Source organism: Heteronotia binoei, chromosome 18, assembly GCF_032191835.1.
Source record: "Heteronotia binoei isolate CCM8104 ecotype False Entrance Well chromosome 18, APGP_CSIRO_Hbin_v1, whole genome shotgun sequence".
NCBI classification, from domain to species: Eukaryota; Metazoa; Chordata; class Lepidosauria; order Squamata; family Gekkonidae; genus Heteronotia; species Heteronotia binoei.
In genome coordinates this window covers 38372883-38395400 of record NC_083240.1, presented here as the reverse complement: position 1 = coordinate 38395400, position 22518 = coordinate 38372883, and the positions used below count along the sequence as shown (strand labels likewise).

The 22518-nt window shown below is 49.5% G+C and overlaps 1 protein-coding gene across 1 annotated transcript in view; it reads right to left on the bottom strand.

The window, feature by feature from the left end:
* Positions 1-22518, bottom strand: part of AKAP10 (A-kinase anchoring protein 10) — a 60632-nt gene that overhangs the window by 15760 nt on the left and 22354 nt on the right. The window contains exons 2-8 of the mRNA XM_060259284.1: positions 15948-15995; positions 11921-12103; positions 9564-10118; positions 4971-5069; positions 4515-4599; positions 2487-2610; positions 691-827 (exon numbers count right to left, since the gene is read on the bottom strand). Coding sequence (XP_060115267.1) covers positions 691-827; positions 2487-2610; positions 4515-4599; positions 4971-5069; positions 9564-10118; positions 11921-12103; positions 15948-15995 — 1231 coding nt within the window. The remainder of the gene's footprint in view (positions 1-690; positions 828-2486; positions 2611-4514; positions 4600-4970; positions 5070-9563; positions 10119-11920; positions 12104-15947; positions 15996-22518) is intronic.

Here is a 22518-nt window from a genome sequence, read left to right as displayed (position 1 = left end):
GATGGAGGGGAGGAAGGAAGAAAGGAAGGATGGAGGGGAGGAAGGATGGAAGGGAGGATGGAGGGGAGGAAGGATGGAAGGGAGGAAAGAAAGGAGGAAGGAAGGATGGAGGGGAGGGAAGAAGGAAGGATGGAAGGGAGGGAGGAAAGAAGGAAGGAAGGATGGAGGGGAGGAAGGAAGAAAGGAAGGATGGAAGGGAAGAAAGAAGGAAGGGAGGAAAGAAGGGAGGAAAGAAGGAAGGATGGAGGGGAGGAAGGATGGAAAGGAGGAAAGAAGGAAGGATGGAGGGGAGGAAGGAAGAAAGGAAGGATGGAAGGGAGGAAAGAAGGAAGGAAGGATGGAGGGGAGAAAGGAAGAATGGAAGGGAGGAAGGATGGAAGGGTGGTAAGAAGGAAGGAAGGCAAGTAGATGGGTGGAGAGGGAGAGACAGCTGGAAAGAAAGCAACTTTAAATGCATCCTCCAAGCTGCCAGCTGGCTTGGCTTGGAGAAGTGATTTAAAGAGAGAAATGCCTTTTCTAAGCTGGCTGTGAGGCCTTCAAGAGCCACACAATATGTGTGAAAGAGCCACATGTGGCTCCTGAGCCACAGTTTGGCCACCCCTGGGCTCGGCTAAGATTTCAGGGCACGATATTGCAGGCACTGAGCTTTGAGGAAAGCCAGGGGAAGGGATAAAGGAAAAGCAAACTTACCGATCGTATAAAATCATGGCATCGTTCTGCGCCTCCTGCCCGTCGTACTGGCCCTTCTTGGCAGCCAGCTGAGACTGGAAGTTGTCCGCCGCCAACCAGAACTGCAAGATATTAACTGCGTCTTCCTTCTCCATGTACTGGAAAGCCAAATTAGCAAAGAGATTGAGAGGTTTTCTTCCTTTCACGCTTCCTGAGGAGTCTAAAGAATCTATGGGCGAGGAGGGGAGGGGAGGGGAGGAGAGGGGGGACTTGCCATTTCCCAAGGAAAATGATTCACACCACGCATAATGGATTGTGGAATTCACTGCTGCAGGACAGAATGATGACTAAGATGGCTTTAAAGGAAACTGGACAACTTTGAGGACACAGCTCGTGATGTGAAAATAGCACCTCCAAGTTCAAAGGTAGCATTCGTCAAAGGCGGTTGCTTAGGGAGGGGGGAAGTTTTGGCCTTTATGCTTGTGCAGTGGCTGACCACTGTGGGAAACAAGATGGCAGGTTAGATGGACTCTGATCCAGCAGGGGTCATTTGATGCTACAGTCCTAGGCCACGGGAGATCACGGAATGGCCACCAAACAAGATCTGAACTACTAGAGATGACACTTTGCCTGAGCCGGTTAAGCACAGCCTTCAGGAGGACGGTCTGCCTCACTGCATTCAGAAATGTGGGAAGCACTGTAGAAATTAGACACCCGTGGAACCAGCCAGAGACGCTGCCCAAGAGCTCTCGGTAAAGGAAGGAGAAGATGGAAGTGGGAAAAAACCCAAGTTTTCTCATTAGCAGCTCGACCCGCAAAGAGAACGCTTTCGCTATAAATACACCAGACAGCTCTGCAGAATCTCCTGAGCTGCTACTTCTCAGCCACGTATCTGAAATGGCTGCTTCTCAGCAGGGCTTGTTGGGTGGCAGGGATTTTGTTCTTTTCTGTTTCAGGCAGTTTTCACAACTTCTCTTGCAAGTCTACAAAGATCCCAGAGTGGGTGCGGGGCAGCGGAGGGGGTGAGGAAATGCAACCTCCTCCATCTCAGGGTGATCTTTGGTGCTGGGGATGGGAACAAAGAGACTGTCTGTGCTTGAGAACCACCATTTCATCAGATGGTGCCCTCATGAAGAACCCTCCCCAGGACAGAAGCTCCCTCAGTCTTAGTACCTCTTGGTAAAATGGGAATAAAGGTTCTCTTCCAGTTCTTCGAGAGCCAGTCTGGTGTAGTGGTTAAGTGTGCAGACTCTTATCTGGGAGAACCGGGTTTGATTCCCCCACTCCTCCGCTTGCACCTGCTGGAATGGCCTTGGGTCAGCCAGAGCTCTCTCAGCCTCACCCACCTCACAGGGTATTTGTTGTGGGGGAAGAGGAGGAAGAAGAAGAATTGCAGATTTATACCCTGCCCTTCTCTCTGAATCAGAGAGTGGCTTACAATCTTCTATATCTTCTCCCCCCACAACAGACACCCTGTGAGGTAGGTGGGGCTGAGAAGGCTCTCACAACAGCTGCCCTTTCAAGGACAACTCCTAAGAGAGCTATAGCTGACCCAAAGCCATTCCAGCAGGTGCAAGTGGAGGAGGGGGGAATCAAACCTGGTTCTCTCACATAAGAGTCCGCACTTAACCACTACACCAAACTGGCTCTCGAAGAAGAGCTGGAGCTTGTGAGCTGCTCTGAGACTCTTGAGTGGAGGGCGGAATATAAATCCAATGTCGTCGTCTTCTTCTTCTTCCCTTGGGACAAGGGAGAGAAACCCACTTGGCCTGTCCCTCCTCCGCCTGCACACAGAGCAGGGAAAGGAAGGCCCTCACCTCAGAGAAGTAGAAGAGCGCGGATTCACAGAAGAGAATATCAGCCAGGTAAACGGTCCCGCTGGTCAGCACCTCGATCTGGTATTTGCAGAAATGGTGACTGCGCAGAAATTCACTAAAGTGTCTGCACAGGGGAGGACAGAAGAGTTTTGCAAAAAGGGAGAGCCGCTTGAGGGGACCCCCCCCCTCCTCTTCCCACTCACCAGTGCCCTGACCTGAAAGGCCCAGGCCAGCCCAGTCTTATCAGACCTCAGAAGCTCAGCAGGGTTAGCACTCGGAAGAAGGGGTGGTGTTCTAGGAGGAGCTCCTTTGCAGATTAGGCCACGCTCCCCCTCGATGTAGCCAATCCTCCTGGAGCTGGCAAGGCTCTTTTTTGTAAGCTCTTGGAGGACTGGCTACATCAGGAGGGCGTGGCCTAATATGCAAAGGAACTCCTGCTAGAACTCCACCCCTGCTTGGAAGGGAAACCACTAAGGGAGTTCAGGGTCGTTATGCAGAGGCAGGCAATGGCAAACCACCTCTGTTAGTCTCTTGCCTTGAAAACCCCAGCTGTGACTTCAGAGCACTTTCCACTCCCAGGGCATGGGAGGCTGATAGGAAAAGGCAGCAGCGGGGGCCCACCTTGCACTCGGGGCACGCAAGGATGTCCTTGAGAGGGGCAGGAATGGGAGCCGGACCATAATTTGGACTAGGGGGGATTACTAAACAGGGAGGCAGTCTTAGCGGGAACAGGTTAGAGTGAATCATGTGATACTGTCCGATGGCCCCTAATAACACTCTTGGTGCTTGGGGGGGGGGGCAACCGTGGGAGGGGTTCTAGTGTCCTGGCCCCACTGATGGACCTCCTGATGGCACCTGGGTTTTGGCCAGAGTGTTGAACTGGATGGGCCACGGGCCTGATCCAACATGGCTTCTCTTATGTTCCTATGGACCTCCTGATGGCACCTGGGTTTTGGCCACTGTGTGACACAGAGTGTTGGACTGGATGGGCCACTGGCCTGATCCATCATGGCTTCTCTTATGTTCTTATGGACCTCCTGATGGCACCTGGGTTTTGGCCACTGTGTGACACAGAGTGTTGGACTGGATGGCCACTGGCCTGATCCAACATGGCTTCTCTTATGTTCTTATGGACCTCCTGATGGCACTGGGTTTTGGCCACTGTGTGACACAGAGTGTTGGACTGGATGGCCACTGGCCTGATCCAACATGGCTTCTCTTATGTTCTTATGGACCTCCTGATGGCACTGGGTTTTGGCCACTGTGTGACACAGAGTGCTAGACTGGAGGGGCCACTGGCCTGATCCATCATGGCTTCTCTTATGTTCTTATGGACCTCCTGATGGCACCTGGGTTTTGGTCACTGTGTGACACAGAGTGTTGGGCTGGATGGGCCACTGGCCTGATCCAACATGGCTTCTCTTATGTTCTTATGGACCTCCTGATGGCACTGGGTTTTGGCCACTGTGTGACACAGAGTGCTAGACTGGAGGGGCCACTGGCCTGATCCATCATGGCTTCTCTTATGTTCTTATGGACCTCCTGATGGCACCTGGGTTTTGGTCACTGTGTGACACAGAGTGTTGGGCTGGATGGGCCACTGGCCTGATCCAACATGGCTTCTCTTATGTTCTTATGGACCTCCTGATGGCACCTGGGTTTTGGTCACTGTGTGACACAGAGTGTTGGACTGGAGGGGCCATTGGCCTGATCCATCATGGCTTCTCTTATGTTCTTATGGACCTCCTGATGGCACCTGGGTTTTGGTCACTGTGTGACACAGTGTTGGACTGGAGGGGCCACTAGCCTGATCCAACATGGCTTCACTTATGATCTTATGTGTGGGGCAGTGATGCTCTGTATTCTTGGTGGGGCAACAGTGGGAGGGCTTCTAGAGTCCCGGCCCCACGGGTGGACCTCCTGAGGGCATCTGGGCTTTTTCGATCACTGTGTGACCCAGAGCGCTGGACTGGAGGGGCCACGGCTTCTCTTACGTTCTTATGTTCAACCCCCAGGGATTCAACTTACTCTTGTTCCATAGCATTAAACACTATCAACTGTGCCACCACGAAGCAGTTGGGGTCCACCTGTCCGTCTTCCCCGCAAATCTTTGCTGTAAAGGCAACCAGACCGAACGACAGTTAGCGCAAAGACATCTTCAAATCAATAAGCAGCAGCAACTTATTGGAAAGGAGAAAAACAAAACGAAACTGCGGCTGCTCTGAAAGGGGAGAAGAGGAAAGAGAACAGGATTCGCTGGTCTCAGGGCGCATGGAAAGCGTAGACCTAAAACTGCTCAAAATCCTACCAGATGCTCACAGATTTCCCTAGAGAATTCCAGGGAGGAGAGAGGTGCAGGGGGGAGGCCAGCTGCTACTCTGGTATTGCTGTCTGCCAGCATCCCAAAGGAGCTACAGAGGAAATCCCGAGGAGGGAAAGAAATGACCTTTTGCGCACTTGGACAAGCCATCTTTCCCCACTTACCCACAATGTCATTCCTCATCATCTCTGTAATTGGGATTGGTTTAGCAGCATCTGGAGAAATATATTTGGTAAAAATGGTAACTGCATCCTGTTCTATACCTAGAGAGAGAAAGAGAAGCGGAGACGTCAAGGTGGGCTTGCTAAGAAATGAGAAGTGAGGGAGCTTTCGAGCAGCAGGCTTCTTGAAGCATGCAAAGAGACCTCGGTTCTTGGGCTGTGTACAGTGAGCAGTTTTTTTTTAGAAAGGAAATCACCTGAGCCAGCAACCCCTGAAGGAAGTGCTTGTGGGTGGAAGGACCCAAGAGGGTTTGGTAGTTCTTGGAACGGTGGATCCACCTTCCTCCAGCTAGCATGACGAGACAGCTTCTGAAAGCAGATGGCCTCTCAAGGGTCTTGGTGAACTCTTTCCATATGCCAGTCAAGCCCTTGGGTGGGTGGCTTAAGGGAAAACGCATCTCCCCCCCCCAGATGTTACCCTCCTTTCCATCTTCCTGCCACAGTCTGGATCACATGTTCAGGGTTGCCATTAAAATTTTATTTTTTCATTTCCCTTACTTTCCCTGACCAACATCTGTCCATTTCCCTGGCCACCATTCAAATATAGTTACAAGTTAAAAAACGTAGAGGTCGTGTTGCATTAATGCAAGGCTTAATGAAATGTTCTTCTCTACAACTACACAAGTAGCGACTGCAAAAGTATCTGTCAAAGTGAGAGATTTAATATCAGCTTCTTTCAATATTAATTGCGGCAACATCTGTTTTGCAATTGCACCAAAAATTACATCAAGATACAAACTTCAATTCAAGTCAACTCTGAATGCTAACGAGTAGGAACTTTCCAACACTGGGAAACTTCCTTGTGTGTGTGTGTGTGTGTGTGTGTATGTGTATTTTGGCCACTGTATGATACAGAGTGTTGGACAGGATGGGCCATTGGCTTGATCCAACATGGCTTCTCTTATGTTCTGGTTCCAGAAAGTGTAATGAGCAGATCAGCAGCAAGAAAGGAGGTGGAGTTTCTGCAATCTAGAGAAGCAAACAACCCTCATTTGCATTTTTTATGCATGGGAGAAGTCAGGAAAGAGGGTGAGAGAACTGGTACTCTGTAAACTCCAGCAGGAACAAGCAATCACTTTTGCAAAATTGAGTTTGCATGGTGCAGAGTAGAAGGTGCTAATTGTCTGAAATCCTATAGCGGCAAAACTCATTTGCAACTCTGTGCTGGGTTTAGCAGGAGACAAAATGTCCATTCCATACACAAACATGCTTATCTCTATATGTAAGTTAAATGCAGTCCTAGCAGGTAGGGATGAAAACAGTTAGATGTTTAAAGATTGTATATTGCTAAACATTTAAACTAGCCTTGCTTTGCAAATGCTACAGGCAGACCTTAGAAATCATGCAGGGACACAGCTCAACAAATGCATTAGACTGATTGCTGGGGGTGGAGCTGAGAAAAAGGTGGAGCTGGAAGAGGGCATCATTAAGTTTTACTTGTATTCTGCTACTTCTCTATTCCAGTTGCCACAAGAACAGATCACACTCTTGCAGCAGCAGGTAAAAAATCCACTGCTTGAATATATTTTAATCACAATTTCCCCGACTTCAGACCAATTTCCCTTATCAATTTCCATTTCCCTGACTTTCCTGAAAGCGGCAACCCTGAATGTTAGACTGCATGCTCCTTGGAGCAGGATTTATTATTATTTTTTCTTGTTACTCTGCAGCAGTGGGAGGAGGAGGAGGAGAGGAAGAAGAGAAGGAGATAAGCAAAAGATGATGATGATGATGGATTGGTATCCTGCCCTTCACTCTATAAACTCCAGCAGTTTGTAAACTCTTTAAACTCTCCTTTACCTTCCTCCCCCACAACAGACACTCTGTGAGGTGGGTGGGGCTGAGAGAGCTCTGACAGAAGCTGCCCTTTCAAGGGGAAACTCTGTGAGAGCTACGGCTGACCCGAGGCCATTCCAGCAGCTGCAAGTGGAGGAGTGGGGAATCAAACCCGGTTGTCCCAGATAAGAGTCCATGGACTTAGCCACTATACCAAACTGGCTCTGGTGGACCTACATAAATCACAGAAAATAGGAGGGAGCTACAGTTGAGAGAGAAGGATCAGATCCCTGGGACGCATCTCTGGATCGCTTATGTTCTGGGAAGGTGCGAAGAACAGGAAAGAGACAAAAAGCTACCCGCAGGGAAATGGCTAAAAGCAGGGCAGCAAGGGGCCTGGTTTGGACAGCGCTTTAGAAATGAGCTTGAGCTCTTGAAGGTGAAAAAGAAAAATGGGAAGAAGAGCTCGCTGAAGGCAGCCTTGCGACACCGCCTCAGATGCAGATTGCAAGACTCCTGTTACGAGAGCTGGAAAGATACACTTCGTCTTCTCTTTCGCGTAAGCTCGTGGCCTTTCAGGCTGCCCGAGGCAGCCTTTCCTCTCTCTTCACGGAACCCGACTCCCTCCATTGGATTGGCCCTAGGATGAGAGCAGCCATAAATAAAAGCCTGAATGGGCAGCCTCTGAGGACCTGAGCCGGATAAGAGCCTCTGCACCTATCTCTCTGATAGATTTGTCCAGCAGCTCAGAGACGAAAATAAACGGCTAAAAGGGAAGTGAAAAATGTGTGTGTTTGTGTGTGTGAGAGACAGACAGGTTTGTGAGCAGTGTTCCCTCTAAGCTGAGTTAGCGTGAGGTAGCTCACACTTTTTTAGCCTTCGGCTCACACATTTTTGTCTCCGCTCAGGCAAAACAGTCCCAGAGCAAACTAATTTATACAGCAGCTCCCCAAGTAGAATTTTTGCTCACAAGACTCCACAGCTTAGTGGGAGCATTGCTTGGGGCTCCCCTCAAATACATGGCAAAGGCATTCATCCCCCCCCCCCCCCCCATTTCAATAGAAAAGAAACAATTCTGCCCAGAAACTATGAGCCCTGTTTCTGAGCATTCCAAAGAACTGCTTCAGGCTCATCGGGGGGGGGGGGGGGGGGCTGCAGCTAAAGGATTTATTTTTATTTCTGTCGCTGAGTTCCTGACAGTCATTTTGTGTCATAAATTGCTTTCAAAACTCCCCGTGATGCTTGCTGTGCAAGTGGGTTGAGTTGCACTGTTTCAGCCTGTAGGGCTTGCAGAAGTTAACTGGTGGGGTTCTTTGAAGCCTGGTTTTTGTCTCCCAAGCGTTGGTCCTTCCATGTACATGGAGAACTCAGCAGAATTCCGCTCTAAGTGGGTGTCAATTCTGCGAAGCAAAAGGCAGCCAGGCTGGGTAACAAGAAGTCCTGGATTGTGCTCTGAAGGGATGTTAAGTAATGAGCCAAACCAACGTATGAATTACCAAATGGAAATCCTGATTTAAAAGTTGGCCCTCTTGCTCTGACCTGGGTAGCCCAGGCAAGCCTGATCTCATAATTTCTCAGAAGCTGAGCAGGGCTGGCCCTGGCAAGTACTTGGATGGGAGACCCCCAAGGAATACCAGGAGTGGGAGGCAGAGGCAGGCCGTATCAAGCGCCTTCTCTGAACATCCTCCGTGCCTCAGGAGGTGTTGCCAGAAGTCGCCTTCCAGGCATACATGCGCATGCACAAAAATGTGTGTGTTTGTGTGACTTCCAGGCATGGATACACATGCACAAATATTGCAAAAACAAATTATTATTATTATTAATAATAATAGAAGAATAAGAAGACCGCAGATTTATACCCCGCTCTGAGAGCCAGTTTGGTGTAGTGGTTAAGTGTGCAGACTCTTAACAGGGAGAACTGGGTTTGATTCCCCACTCCTCCACTTGCACCTGCTGGAATGGCCTCGGGTCCGCCATAGCTCTGGCAGAGGTTGTCCTTGAAATGGGTGCTTCTGGGAGAGCTCTCTCAGTCCCACCCACCTCACAGGGTGCCTGTTGTGGGGGGAGGAAGATAAAGGAAACTGTGAGCCGCTCTGATTGGGGGGGCGGGATATAAATCCAATATCATCATCATCTTCTTTTCTCTGAATCAGTCTCAGAGCGGTTTACAATCTCCTTCCCCCACAACAGACACCCTGTGAGGTGGGTGGGGCTGAGAGAGCTCTGACAGCAGCTGCCCTTTCAAGGACAACCTCTGCCAGAGCTATGGCTGACCCAAGGCCATTCTAGCAGGTGCAAGTGGAGGAGTGGGGAATCAAAGCCGGTTCTCCCAGATAAGAGAGCTATGGCTGACCCAAGGCCATTCCAGCAGGTGCAAGTGGAGGAGTGGGGAATCAAACCCGGTTCTCCCAGATAAGAGTCTGCGCACTTAACCACTACACCAAACTGGCAATAGTAATAAGAAGGAGGAGGAGGAGAAGGAGGAGGCCCTCTTTGCAACTGAAACCACCGATTTTGTTTTTTGAAATCGCCCTGATCTCAAGCCATACCCCTGGGAGCAAATATGGAGGCAGGGTTTTTCTGGGCTCATGCACAGCAGAAGGCCCCTCAGTCCAACTGAGAAAGGCAGCTCTCTTGCATCCGACTACTGGCATGGGCAACAAGGCTGCTCCCTCGGATGAGAACGTTTTGCGTTTGTGCGATGTGAGCCAAGCTCCTTTAGAAAGGCTGCATAAGCCAGGGAGCCAAGTCGGCCCTTACCTCTCATGAGTTTTCCTGACAAGTCCTTGAGTGCAAAGGAGGGGCTGTTTCTACTGGGCGTGGAGGCTTTGGAAGAGTCCGGAGGCTCGTCTGGAATGGAACGGTCCTCCGCCCCAGACGTCCCAAACCCGAGACGGACCTTGCCGCTTTCGGGGAGAAGCAGCAAACGGTTCCGAAGGTTGAAAGTTCGGCCGTTCAGTTCGGCTGCGGAAGGCGCGGCGGAGAGAGACCCGTCTGAGCCGGACTCCTCCAGCCGTTCGTCGAGCAGCTCAGAGGGAGATGCTGCTGTGTTTCCGTGCTGCTTGACGGAAGGGGAGACCGGCTCGGCCAACGAGCTGTGCTTGACAGTGTTCAGGCTGTGTGCTCTGATGCGGGACCACGTGGTCGAGTGGAAGCTCTCGGCCTCCAGCCAGAAACGGACCAGGTGCTCCATTCGACGCAGTTCCATAAACTGGATGAAATATGGGAGGGCGACGCTGTCCCGGAGGACTTGTTCTAATGTCTTCGAGAGGCTGGATTTGGTCTCTTGAGCCCGGTAGTCCAGACAGGAGCGGCCTAAAGGAAGAGAAAAGTGTCTATGGATTCTCTCTGTATGCTTTCTCTTACAAACGCATATTATCTAATCAAACGCAGAGTTTTAGATATTGAATTGCAAAAGATCTAATGAGTGCTGCGAATAAATCTTGCTCCCCTCTGAATGTTGGAATTTCCCTAACTATTGGTCATTTGGCCTTCTTATTTATCAACTCTCCATGTTCTCAGACTGGCAGCGGCTCTCCAGGGTCTCAAGCTGAGGTTTTTCACACCTATTTGCCTGGACCCTTTTTTGGAGATGCGGGGAATTAAACCTGGGACCTTCTGCTTCCCAAGCAGATGCTCTACTACTGAGCCACCGTCCTTCCCCAACTTAAAACATGCTTAAAACGTTAGTAATCATTGGTCTTTAAGATGCTTTTTTTGTATTTCTCCCATGGGATCCAGGGAACCGGGCAAAGGATGCTCTGGCTCTTTCCTTTCTTTCCCAGGGGGCTGGGGGGGGGAAGCTTCAGCCTACAGAAGGAAGAGAGGCTTGGCTCAGTAGCTCTGCTGTACAATTGAGAGAGCCTGGCAAAGAAAGCTATTCCTCCCCCCTTCCTCCCCAAGGGAGAAGCCTCAGCCAATTGAGAAAACAGAGGTTTTGCTCTGTCACTCCTGTGCAATTGAGCAAACCTTGCAAAGCAAGCTGTTATGCAGAAGGAAGCAAGATACAGGGAGAAGGAAGCAGATGACAGCCAGTTGCTCGGGGGCCTGATAGGAGCCCTCCAGGGGCCTGATTCGGCCCCCTAACTGCATGTTTGACACCCCTGCATAAAGGTTTGCTGTCTTCGGAATGATTTGTCATCTGAAATAACTGAAAAGGTTGCTTTATTCTTGAGTCTGGTAGTCAAGGATCGATTGTCCAGTGTACAGCTGCATACAACTGTTTTTTGTTATTTCTGTATCCGTTTATCTGTTTGTTTGTTTATAATCTGATATATGCCCATAAAGGCTTTTGTGTGTGAGAAAAGAAAGCTGGAATTTGCCTGTTGGAAGAAAACATTTAAAGTTCGAGAATGCTGTCAGTGCCTCTGTTGCTGGCTTAGCTTGAGGCCCCCACCCCCAGCGCCTCCTCCTCCTCCCTACGTTTTTACCATGTTAAGCTGGGGAAAGCGCCTTCTGGGCTCTTTAAAAGCTCACCCCGCCCCCTGTGGCAGCAGCGACGAGCGACTGCCGAACAAGCGGCGCTACCCTTGCCTCCAGTGAATCGCTCTCCGCCATGGTTTGCCCCACGGTTCAACTGATTGGCAGGGGGAGGAGCTTTTAAAGAGCCCGGAAGGTGCTTTCCCCAGCTTAACATCCTAGAAACGGAGGGAGAAGGAGGCGCCGCGGGGTGTGTGTGTGCACAATAACGAGGCAGCGCGGCACAGGGGGTGGCCAAATTCAGTTCCACCATCTTGCCGGCCCTGGGGCCACGGTGGGTGTGCTGGCTGGTCCCTGATGCCAAAAAGGTTGGGGACCGCTGCAAAAGATCATCTGCAAGTTGCCAAAACTCAAGAGAAGCCTTTTTGAGATGCAGGAAGTGTGAGATCACAAACAAGTGATTATATAAACTCCAGCACTCAGCATTTGATGCAAAGAACATCATTAACATTTCCTCTCCCCATTCCCAATCACAGGAAATACACTTCGTAAATTAAACAGGCCTTCCATGCTGATTCAAGCCAGAGCAATTCAAGCTGGAGGAATCCGCCAAGGGAAGCCTGCGAACACGGAAGACAGGCCCGTCTACCAAAAGGCAGATCCAACCAAACCAGCGCAGGGAAGAGAGTGACATTTACCGAGGTCTCCAAAGTGAGCGGCCTCCATGTGGCTGGGCTGCTTCTTGAGAGCCGCCGTGCGGCTGCTGGAGGAGTCCATGTTGGCCGAGATGGCGTTGATGGCCACATGGCTGGGTCCAGCAGCCTCCAGCAACGCGCTGTTTCTGGTGCTTCTCTGTGGGGAATGTACAGGTATTGCGGCGGCTGCAAGAAACGAGGAAACGGGATGTGGTTTTTATCAGCACACAAAAGGATCCACCCAAACACCTTTTGCTCGTTTCGACCCGTCCAACTAAACCTTTAACCCATCCAACAGGGGTGTCAAACTCATTTGTTACGAGGGCCAGATCTGACATAAATGAGACCGTGTCAGGCCGGGCCACGTGTGTCATCAAATGTAATGCCAGGGAGCAGAGAGATAAATTTTATAAACACAATTAAAGTTGTGGGGTTTTTTTTAAAAAAATCTTAAAATAAATCATGCTTAAAACATTAGCACCCATTGGTCTTTAAGATGTTTTCTTTGTCTCTCTCCCATGGGATCCAGGGAACTGGGCAAAGGACGCTCTGGCTCTTTTCTTCCTTCCCCAGGAGACCAGGAGGTGGAGGAACCTCAGCCAATGGAAAGCAGAGGCTTGGCTCAGCAGCTCTGCTGTGTGATTGAGAGATCCTGGCAAAGCAAGCTCTCCCTCCCCCTCCTTCGTCCCCAAAGGAGAAGCCTCAGCCAATGGAGAAAAAAGAGGCTTTGCTCCATACCTCCTGTGCGATTGAGCAAGCCTTGGAATGCAAGCTGTTATGCAGAAGGAAGCAAGAGGGGGGGGGGAAGCAGACAACAGCCAGTTGCTCAGGGGCCTGTGATAGGAGCCCTCCAGGGGCCTCATTCAGCCTCAAGACTGCATGTTTGACACCCCTGATCTAACATGTCCTGGCTTCTTAAACATAGAACTTGGAGGGGAAGAGGTGCTCCTTGAACGGAACACTTCACTGTTGATCCTGGGATGGTCGCCATAGGTATTTTCTGGGAGTCTATGAGGGCATATGGTGCCACCTTACCATTGCCTACTCTGACAGGCAGCTGCTCTACAATATTTTGAGCAAAGAAACATATGCCCCAATAGCTGCGATCAGATACCCTTTTTTAATTTTCCTTTTTGGTGAGTATATTTTGTGAGTGTGTGTGTCTGCAGGCAGCCTGGGAAGGGAGATCCCTTTGCTGGCTCTTGCCAGGGTGCCACTGATACCGGCCCCTAAGGTTTAGTTTTTAGTTTATTTACGATTTATATCCCGCCCTTCCCACCAAGGTGGCTCAGGGCGGCTCACAGCACATAAAATCTAACATAAAAATATCAAATTTAAACATTTTACACAGTTAAAACATTAAAAACATTAAAACATCACAGCCGTCTAATACAACTACACTCGGTTTCCGCCAGTTAGTTATAAGCCAGCCGGAAGAGGGCTGTCTTGCAGGCCCTGCGGAACTGAACAAGGAACTGAACAAGGTCAAGAGCTTGGGAGTGCTCCTGAAGTCCTGACAATGGAGCAGCCACTACCAAATCCGCCTTTTTTCACCTTCGGCAGGTACGGCAGCTGGCCCCTTTTCTGGAGCATGACGACTTAGCTATGGTGATCCATGCTACGGTCCTCGAGAATAGATCACTGTAATGCTCTCTACACAGGGCTACTACCCTTGACCCTGACTCGGAGACTACAGCTAGTGCAGAACACTGCAGCGCAACTGTTATTGGGGCTCCCTAGATGGGAGCACATTAAGCCAGTGCTGAAAGAACTGCACTGGCTGTCTATTGTGTTCCGAGTCCGCTTAAAGCCCTTCATGGTCGAGGGCCTGTCAATCTATGGGACCGCCTTTCTCCGCATGTTCCCCAGAGAGCACTGTGTTCAGGGACACCAAATCTACTGTCCATCCCCGGACCAAAGGAAGCCAGGCTGTGCTCTACATGGGCTAGGGCTTTCTTGGTGGCAGCACCAGAAATGTGGAATGCCTTCCCAGAGGCCATAAGGGCTCGGCAGGATCTTTCGCAGTTCCACAGGGCCTGCAAAGCTGAACTATTCTGACAGGCCTTTGACATCTAACCGGGAGGGAACTGCCACCTCACACCGCTGAGGAGCTATTATAGGATTATAGGATCGCGAACAGAAACAGAAAAAGAAAATTCCGCCATACTGAAGTTGCATAGCACCATATAATGTTTTAAATTGTATTTTATTGGTTTTAAACTTTTATAGAACTGATGGTTAGCTGCCTTGAGTCCGCTTGTGGAGAGGGCGGGATAGAAATTTAAAGTAATAATAAATAAACAAACAAAGAAATGTCTGGAAGTCATGGCTGACTTCTGGCAACCCTAGTGGGGTCTGGACGTTCAGAGAGATGGCTTGCTATTGCCTGCCACTGCGTCCCAGCCCTGGTATTCCTCGGAGGACTCCTATCCCAAGTACTTGCCAGGGTCGGCTCTGCTTCACTTCTGAGATCTGATGAGATCAGGCTTAGAATCATAGAATCAGAGTTGGAAGGGACCTCCAGGGTCATCAAGTCCAACCCCCTGCACAATGCAGGAAACCCACAAATACCTCCCCTAAATTAACAGGATATTCATCGCTGTCAGATGGCCATCTAGCCTCTGTTTAAAAACCTCCAAGGAAGGAGAGCCCACTACCTCCTGAGGAAGCCTGTTCCACTGAGGAATCGCTCTAACGGTCAGGAAGGTCTTCCTAATGTTGAGCTGGAAACTCTTCTGATTTAATTTATTAAATTGCCTGGGCTGTCTAGGTCAGGGCAACAGAGATCTTTTAATTGGAGAAGCTGGGGATAGACAAAACTTGAGTCTTCATCGTGCAAAGCAGATTCTCTACAAATTGCCATTTTCTGTGCAAACTGCTCCCCCCCCCACAAGAGTTCAGGCTTCATAATTATGTTGACACCCACTAGGAATAAGAGGCATTATGAAGCACAAGTCAGGTATTTATGTCTGTGCCGTGTGTGTGCCTTATGGTCGTCAAGTTGCTTGCAATTTATGGCACCCCTATGGATTAATGTCCTCCAAAACATCCTATCGAAAACAGCCTTGCAAATGGAGGGCCGCGGCTTCCCTGACTTGAGCCAATCCATCTCATGTCGATTTATGTGCCACGCTGATATATCTCCCGTGCGCTAATGCAGTCAAGGTGACTTGCAACAGAAAATACCAGCTGACTTATAAAACAGACTGACACAAATAGGTTTTCAAAGCCAGGTAAAAGAATTTTCCAAAATGCACAGGGTTATAGTGGAATGACAAGGCAGAACAGCTGCTATTATAAAGTAAAGGGAAGAACATTTCTTTTCCTTATAAATGCAGCTATAAGGAAAATACTGGACTATGCCTTGATTCAAATTTTGCTGGAATGGGAAGAGTCGGAGGATTTGGGGGCCAAAACCTTGGTTTCTGTCTGTCAAAGCCAGGGAGAGAGGGCCCATTATAGGGCTAATTTTAGTCTTCCAGCCCACCCCCAATCCCTTTGCTCCCGCCCTGGATGGACAGGACTCAGTGGGTCACCCAGGTGCAAGTGGTGGCTAAGATCTGATGCCACACAACTTGCCTGGCCCAGCAGCAGCCTTCAGAAAACTTGTGTGACTTGGCCCGCTGGTGGGAAAGGATTGTCGTCGGTGAGCGGGAAAGAGAAGCGAGGAAAGGTGGGAGAAGATATGGGGATTCCAGAGGAGAAAAAGTGCGGGGAAGGGGATACAAGGGGAAATGAAGTGACCTCCCCACATGTCCTTGTGGGCTCCCCACTTGTAATAATCTGATTGCTGTTCTACCGGCTGCCTTCAGTGGGATAGAAACATTTCAAATAAGGGACCTGAGGTTTGCCTTCTGCCTGGATTTTCATCAGCGTGGTTTTGAACGGCTTCCAGCAGATGTGGCAAAATACCCTTCAGGACCACGAGAGCCTACCTGAAGGTTAAACTGGCCCCTGAGAATACAGAAGTTGATAATCTGCCGGAAGGACAGGCATGTCAGCTCTTCTACACTGACGGACCGTTACCTACCTTTAATTGCCTTTGCTTCCGTTGCCTTTTCGTGCTCTTTGCTTTTCACTGCAAAACATAAAACGGTGCTGTTAGGTGCCTACTGGGAAGCCACGCTAACGCCAGCATCAGATGCCAGTGGAAACAGGATGTCAAGGTACACAAATCGCCCATTCAGAAACTCGAAAGCCCTCTGAATATGAGAAGCTGCTGCCCTGACCTAGATAGCCTAGAAAAGACCAATCTCATCAGATCTCGGAAGCTAAGCAGGGCCAACTCTGACAAGTACTTGGATGGGAGACCTCCAAGGAATATCAGGAGCGGGAGGCAGAAGCAGGCTGTATCAAGCCACTTCTCCAAACATCTTCCATGCCCAGTAGGGGTCACCAGAAATCACCGGGACTTTCAGTCATGCACACGCATGCACAAAACACAAAAAATACCCACCCCCACCCCCCAAAAAGAGAACCTGCTTTATGCAGAGTCCAACAAACCCAGGATTGTGTACACTGAATGGCAGGAGGGCCAGGGGTGGAATTCTAGCAGGAGCTCCTTTGCATATTAGGCCACACCCCTGATGTAGCCAATCCTCCAAGAGCTTACAAGGCTCTTTTTTGTAAGCTCTTGGAGGATTGGCTGCATCAGGGGTGTATGGCCTACTAGGCAAAGGAGCTCCTGCTAGAATTCCACCCCTGAGAAACCAGCTCAGCTCAGTCATCTTCAGCCTCCTGGCCGCGGCCCTGAGGTGGGCCATGAAGTCCTCCCTGCTAGGTCATGAGGCTTGAAAGAGCTGCCTTTGGGAAGAACTTCCCGGGTAGAAAACAACGGGGCCTCTCTTTGTGTGCAGACTAAGAAGAACAGCAGGACAAGAGGTCAACTCAGTGACGATGTGACTGTGACCTTTGGCTCATTCTTCCCCAATGGCACTTTGGTCCACTTCCTGGCGCTTGGCCTGCATTTCCTGTCCTCAGCTCTTGATCTGCAGCCCAAAGTCCTGGCTTGGCACCGGTGAGGTCATAACTCCTCCTCTTCCTGTCATGTGCCTGAAGTGGGCCCAAGGTCTGGAAAGGCTGAAGACCACTGCTTCAACTGCAGCTGGCAAGGAATTCAAAGCATGCGTCTGACTACAGAGCTACGGCCCTTTCCTTGCCATTAGGAAGAGAGAGGGAAGTGGAGCCAAACAGGTAATGAAAGGGTACAATTTGCTATGATCCGACAGCAGCTGCACTGGGAGGAGCGGCGACTGCCTCTTAGCCTTTCCTCACCCTCCATTAATACCATCCGGGGCTCCCTGTTTTGCCGCTTTAATGCAAGGACGGGGAGCCGAAATGGCTCTGCTGTACTCCTCTTGAAGGCACGGGGGAAATGAACGATGCAGTGCTATCAGGGCTGTCCCACCTCCTCTGGACCTTGAAGGACGGGAGAAAGAGCACGCCAGCAAAGCCACCGCACTGCACTTGAAGTGAGAACTGCGGCTAGGATACGATAGCGCAGGGGTGGCCAACAGTAGCTCTCTCGATGTTTTTTGCCTACAACTCCCATCAGCCCCAGCCAGCATGGTGCTGGCTGGGGCTGATGGGAGTTGTAGGCAAAAAACATCAGGAGAGCTACCGTTGACCAACCCTGCGCTAGTGGAAACCGGCACTGCCCCTCAAGAGGGTAGGCAGGAAGTGGACATAGAAAGCTGCCAGGCGCTTGAGACTTTTGTTCTCCAGGCTCCCCGGCATATGGCCCTGGGGAAGGCCATCTTGAGCTACCTGCTCTTTGGCGCTTTTGCTCCCCATCTGCTTTGTGCCTGATCGAGGAGGCCGCTATGGGAGGATGCAATGCAGTCTCGGTGCAGGGGGTTGTAACAGTTGCCCTTCCAGATCTGGCAACTGATAAGAGTAATCAGCAAAACCATCAGAGATAGGCATATTTAGAAATGAACTTTTAAGCCACAAAGTCAAAGAGAAAAGAATGTGGTAGTGGGGCGGGGAGGGGAGTAAGATAGGTTACTGTCTTATGAGAAGGGGGGGACGGTGGCTCAGTGGCAGAGCATCTGCTTGGTAAGCAGAAGGTCCCAGGTTCAATCCCCGGCATCTCCAACTCAAAAGGGTCCAGGCAAGTAGGCATGAAAAACCGCAGATTGAGACCCTGGAAAGCAGCTGCCAGTCTGAGTAGACAATACTGGAGGGAGGGACGGTGGCTCAATGGCAGAGCATCTGCTTGGGAAGCAGAAGGTCCCAGGTTCAACCCCCGGCATCTCTAACTAAAAAGGGTCCAGGCAAGTAGGTGTGAAGAACCTCAGCTTGAGACCCTGGAGAGCTGCTGCCAGTCTGAGTAGACAATACTGACTTGGATGGACTGAGGGTCTGATTCAGTATAAGGCAGCTTCATATCTTCATATGAGAGTTCTACCAAAGCTTACTGAGCACTTCACATATATTATCTCCATTAGTCTTACAACACTTTTGCAACACTTTTACATAACTGCAGTATTACCCTCATACTGAAGAACTGGGGGAAAGAATCTGGGGGGATTCCAAAGTTTGCCTAGGACTGGCCCAGTGGGTGGACCTCTTGGCACCTGGGTTTTGCTCACTGCGTGACACAGAGTGCTGGACTGGATGGGCCGCTGGACTGATAGGTAGGTAGGTAGGTAATTTTATTTATATCCCGCCCTCCCCGCCGGAGCAGGCTCAGGGCGGCTAACAACATCATTCAGTTATACAAAAAACAAAGTTACATTTAACATTAAAATTCTGATAAATTTAAAATTAATTAATTAATTAATAATAAAAGTGCTAATGCTGCTTGTTCTTTTTTATGATGGCGGTAATCATTAGCAACTACTTTCTTCGTCAGCGAAAGCCAGTCGAAAGAGGAAAGTTTTGCAGGCCCTGCGGAATTGATCAAGGTCCCGCAGGGCCCGCATTTCCTCTGGAAATTGGTTCCATAGGTTTGGGGCTACAGAGGAGAAGGCCCGGTTGCGGGTGCATTGCAGCTTCACCTCAGACTGACTCTCTTGATCCAACATGGCTTCTGTTATGTCCTTGTGACTAGCTATTGACATCATAGCTGAGATATAATTTGAACTGGGGGCCTTCCAGTTCAACCCTACAGCCACTAAGGCCATGTCAGGCTTCATAAAGGGAACAGGCTTCTTCACTAACAATACTCCCAATGTGTTATTTCCCTGAGCCACGTTTTTGTGCATTTTTAACACTTGTTGGTCAAACTGATGTAGCCTCTCATTCACTGCACAGCTGGAAACACTAAACATGTTTGCTAAGCAGCGTGCTACGGGCAACGACCTCCGCCTGTCGCAGGTGAGCACAAGCCACGTTTTAAAATGCAAACAAAACGAAACAGGTAATTGCCTCAAAACAACAGGTTGCCATAACCATCTAAATGCTAATTTCAGCCACCTGCTGATCCAATTTGGCTCTCTGCCCTGCCAGAGGGGTGCACCTCATGGTCTCTGACAGAGGAGTGCCGGGAGGGCACCTTAAAGGCCACCTCACTGATTGTGGCAGAGGCTTTCACAGACTTGTGTCCACATCAAAGGCAAGTGGGACCGCCCTCCACAAAGGCCTGTGCCACAAGGAATGTTAAGTCCAGCACCACGAGACCCCCCTTTTTTCGTTTGTGAAGATTGGAAGCATAATCTTTGTTTAGGAGGGGCCTGAAGAGGACAGCAATTTTTCATTTTGCTCCAGCAAATAGTATTTTGCAAAGCTGGCTTCCTAGTCAGTGCTCATGGAGCTTCCCGACATGATTTCCCATCCCCTACCCATCTGATGAAGCGGGCGGTGACTCACGAAGGCTCGCGCTGAAAGAGACATTGTTCGGCTTTAAGGTGCCAACGGCTTCTTGCTTTTTACTACGACAGGCTAACGCAGCGACACCTTTGCGGAGCTCATAGTAGTCACTGGGTTAAGGTTCATAATCCTTTCCAAACCCTTAGATGTCTTTTGCTGGTTTCATTTCATAAGATGGTGCAGACATTTCATTGGACCCAAAGAGGGATGAACAGCGGACAACCTGGTCAAAACAATTCTGCTGTTCCCAACGCCACGTTCGCCTCTCCCTGTTTGTGTCACGGGGACAAGTCCACCTGTGTTGCTTCATACGACTGGCTGGTGGAGGCCAGGAATTGAACTCATGCTAAGCCAGCACAGAAGTTACAATCCTACAAGGGTAGATTCAGGCGGGTAGCTGGGTTGGTCTGGAGCAGGGGTGGCCAAACTGTGGCTTGGGAGCCACATATGGCTCTTTCACACATATTGTGCGGCTCTTGATGCCCTTACCAGCCCTGTTGGCTGCCAGCTTGGAGAATGCATTTAGAGTTGCTTTCTTTCAATCTCTCCCTTCTCCTCCCTGTCCATCTATTTCCTTCCTTCCTGGCTCTCAAACATCTGACGTTCATATCTTGCGGCTCTCCAACATCTGATGTTTATTCTATGTGGCTCTTACATTAAGCCAGTTTGGCCACCCCTGAGTGACAGAACAAAGTTCTGCAAGCACACGAAAGCTTATCCCCCAGTATTAAACTAAAGGTGCCGCTGGACTCCAGCTTTGTTCTAATCTTACCAAAGATTTCATTAGCTTAGTTTATTTGATTCCCATCCACTCCACTTTCTGCAAGCAGGGCTTCGAGCAGCTTACACCATGTAATATATAATAATACATAATAAAACATAAAATGCAGTTGAAGTCCAACACTATTCAGCAATTAATCTACTAGATGGCACCATATATTAATCCCACAGGATAGATGGATGGCATACAACACAGTCATTTAATTTCTACCCGTAGGGAGGGATCTTAAACAGGAGAGAATAGAGCGGGGGTGGGGGGGAAGAACCTGGGAGACCACTGTTCTTTCTGTCACTGTCCTCAACTGTGTGCCCGGTGGAACATCTCAGTTTCACCTTGCCCACCTACACCTATGTGACAGCCATCTATAGCTTGACAGCTATAGCTGTGCAATAGCTATCTACAGCTTAAAAGAACCTATTTTTCTATTGCAAAGCTCATTACAGTCGCTGAGTTAAGGTTCATAAGTTTCATAAGGTTTTGCCAGTTTCATAAGATGGTACAGACATTTAATTGGAGACAAAGAGTGACAAGCAGCAGGACAGCCCGGTCAAAACAATTCTGCTGTTCCCAACAGCAAGTTTGCCTCTCCCTGTATGTATCACAGGGACAAGTCCACCTGTGTTGCTTCATATGCCTGGCCAGTGGAGGCCAGGAATCTAACTCATGCTGTGTTGCCTAGAGGGGATTTTTAGGCTTAGACTGAATGCAGGGTAGCCCTTCAGGCTGCAGATAGCGGATTCCAGTTCTGAATGTTCCTTTGCATAGACAGGTACCAGAAAATCTTTCGTTTCCTTCTCTTTGCTTGTAATGAAAATATTTTTTGCAGTTTTTAACCTAGAGGAGCGTTTTCGAATGCGATCCTACATCTGCAATCAAACGCTGTGCAGTCCATTCTGCCACCTCACCATTCTGTCACACCAATCTCCCGCATGTATTTAAACAGGTTACTCATCATAGATGACAGCCGAGCAGCTATTCAGAACCTTGCAATGTACAGGGAGGGGCAAGAACTTGACAGGGGCCTGCATGGCAGTCCCATTTTTAAATCAGCTCCCTTTAATACCACTGGACTCTTCTGCGACAGCAGGCTGAACCCTACCAACTTCAGGCAACTTTAGATCTTCCTCATCTATGTCAAATTATTCCCCTGATGTTCTACCTTCCCACATCCACCACACTGGACCACGTGCCACTAACATTCCTGGCATACACACAGTGGTTCTGAGTGAATAGGTCCGGAAAGTCTGTGACCCAACGAATCTGATCGTCTTTAAGAGGTGAAGAAGATGAAGAAGAAGATATTGGATTTACATCCTGCCCTCCACTCCAAAGAGTCTCAGAGCGGCTCACAATCTCCTTTACCTTCCTCCCCCACAACAGACACCCTGTGAGGTGGGTGGGGCTGGAGAGGGCTCTCCCAGCAGCTGCCCTTTCAAGGACAACCTCTGCCAGAGCTATGGCTGACCCAAGGCCATTCCAGCAGGTACAAGTGGAGGAGTGGGGAATTAAACCCGGTTCTCCCAGATAAGAGTCCACACGCTTAACCACTACACCAAACTGACTCTCCATTGACAAGGTTCCTTTTAGATTTTTGTGATTATTCTAAAGTTATCTGAACTTGTACAAACAGCAGTTTCATATACACGTACTTCATAAATACAGAGCACACCCACCACCTTACACAAAATACACACTCTTTGTGGATTTCCAGCCATTATTTCCAGCACTATTTTGGGAGCCTTAACCTGCAGGCAGTAATATGGCTTTTTGCTGCATACCCTAGAACAATTGTTCCACTGCACTCGTGTGACAGTCATTTAATTCAAACCTCCACTGCATCGTCTTGCGAATGCCACCAAGTGAAATGGTCGGGTATTTGTTCAGAAAGATTAATGATACCCTGGATTGCTCACTAGCCCAGTTCAGAAAGCTAGTCTTCCACTGCAAGACGAGAGCCTGCTAACGGAGTTGTGGAATGCAGCCCTTTCCACGGAGCTGTGCATAATTA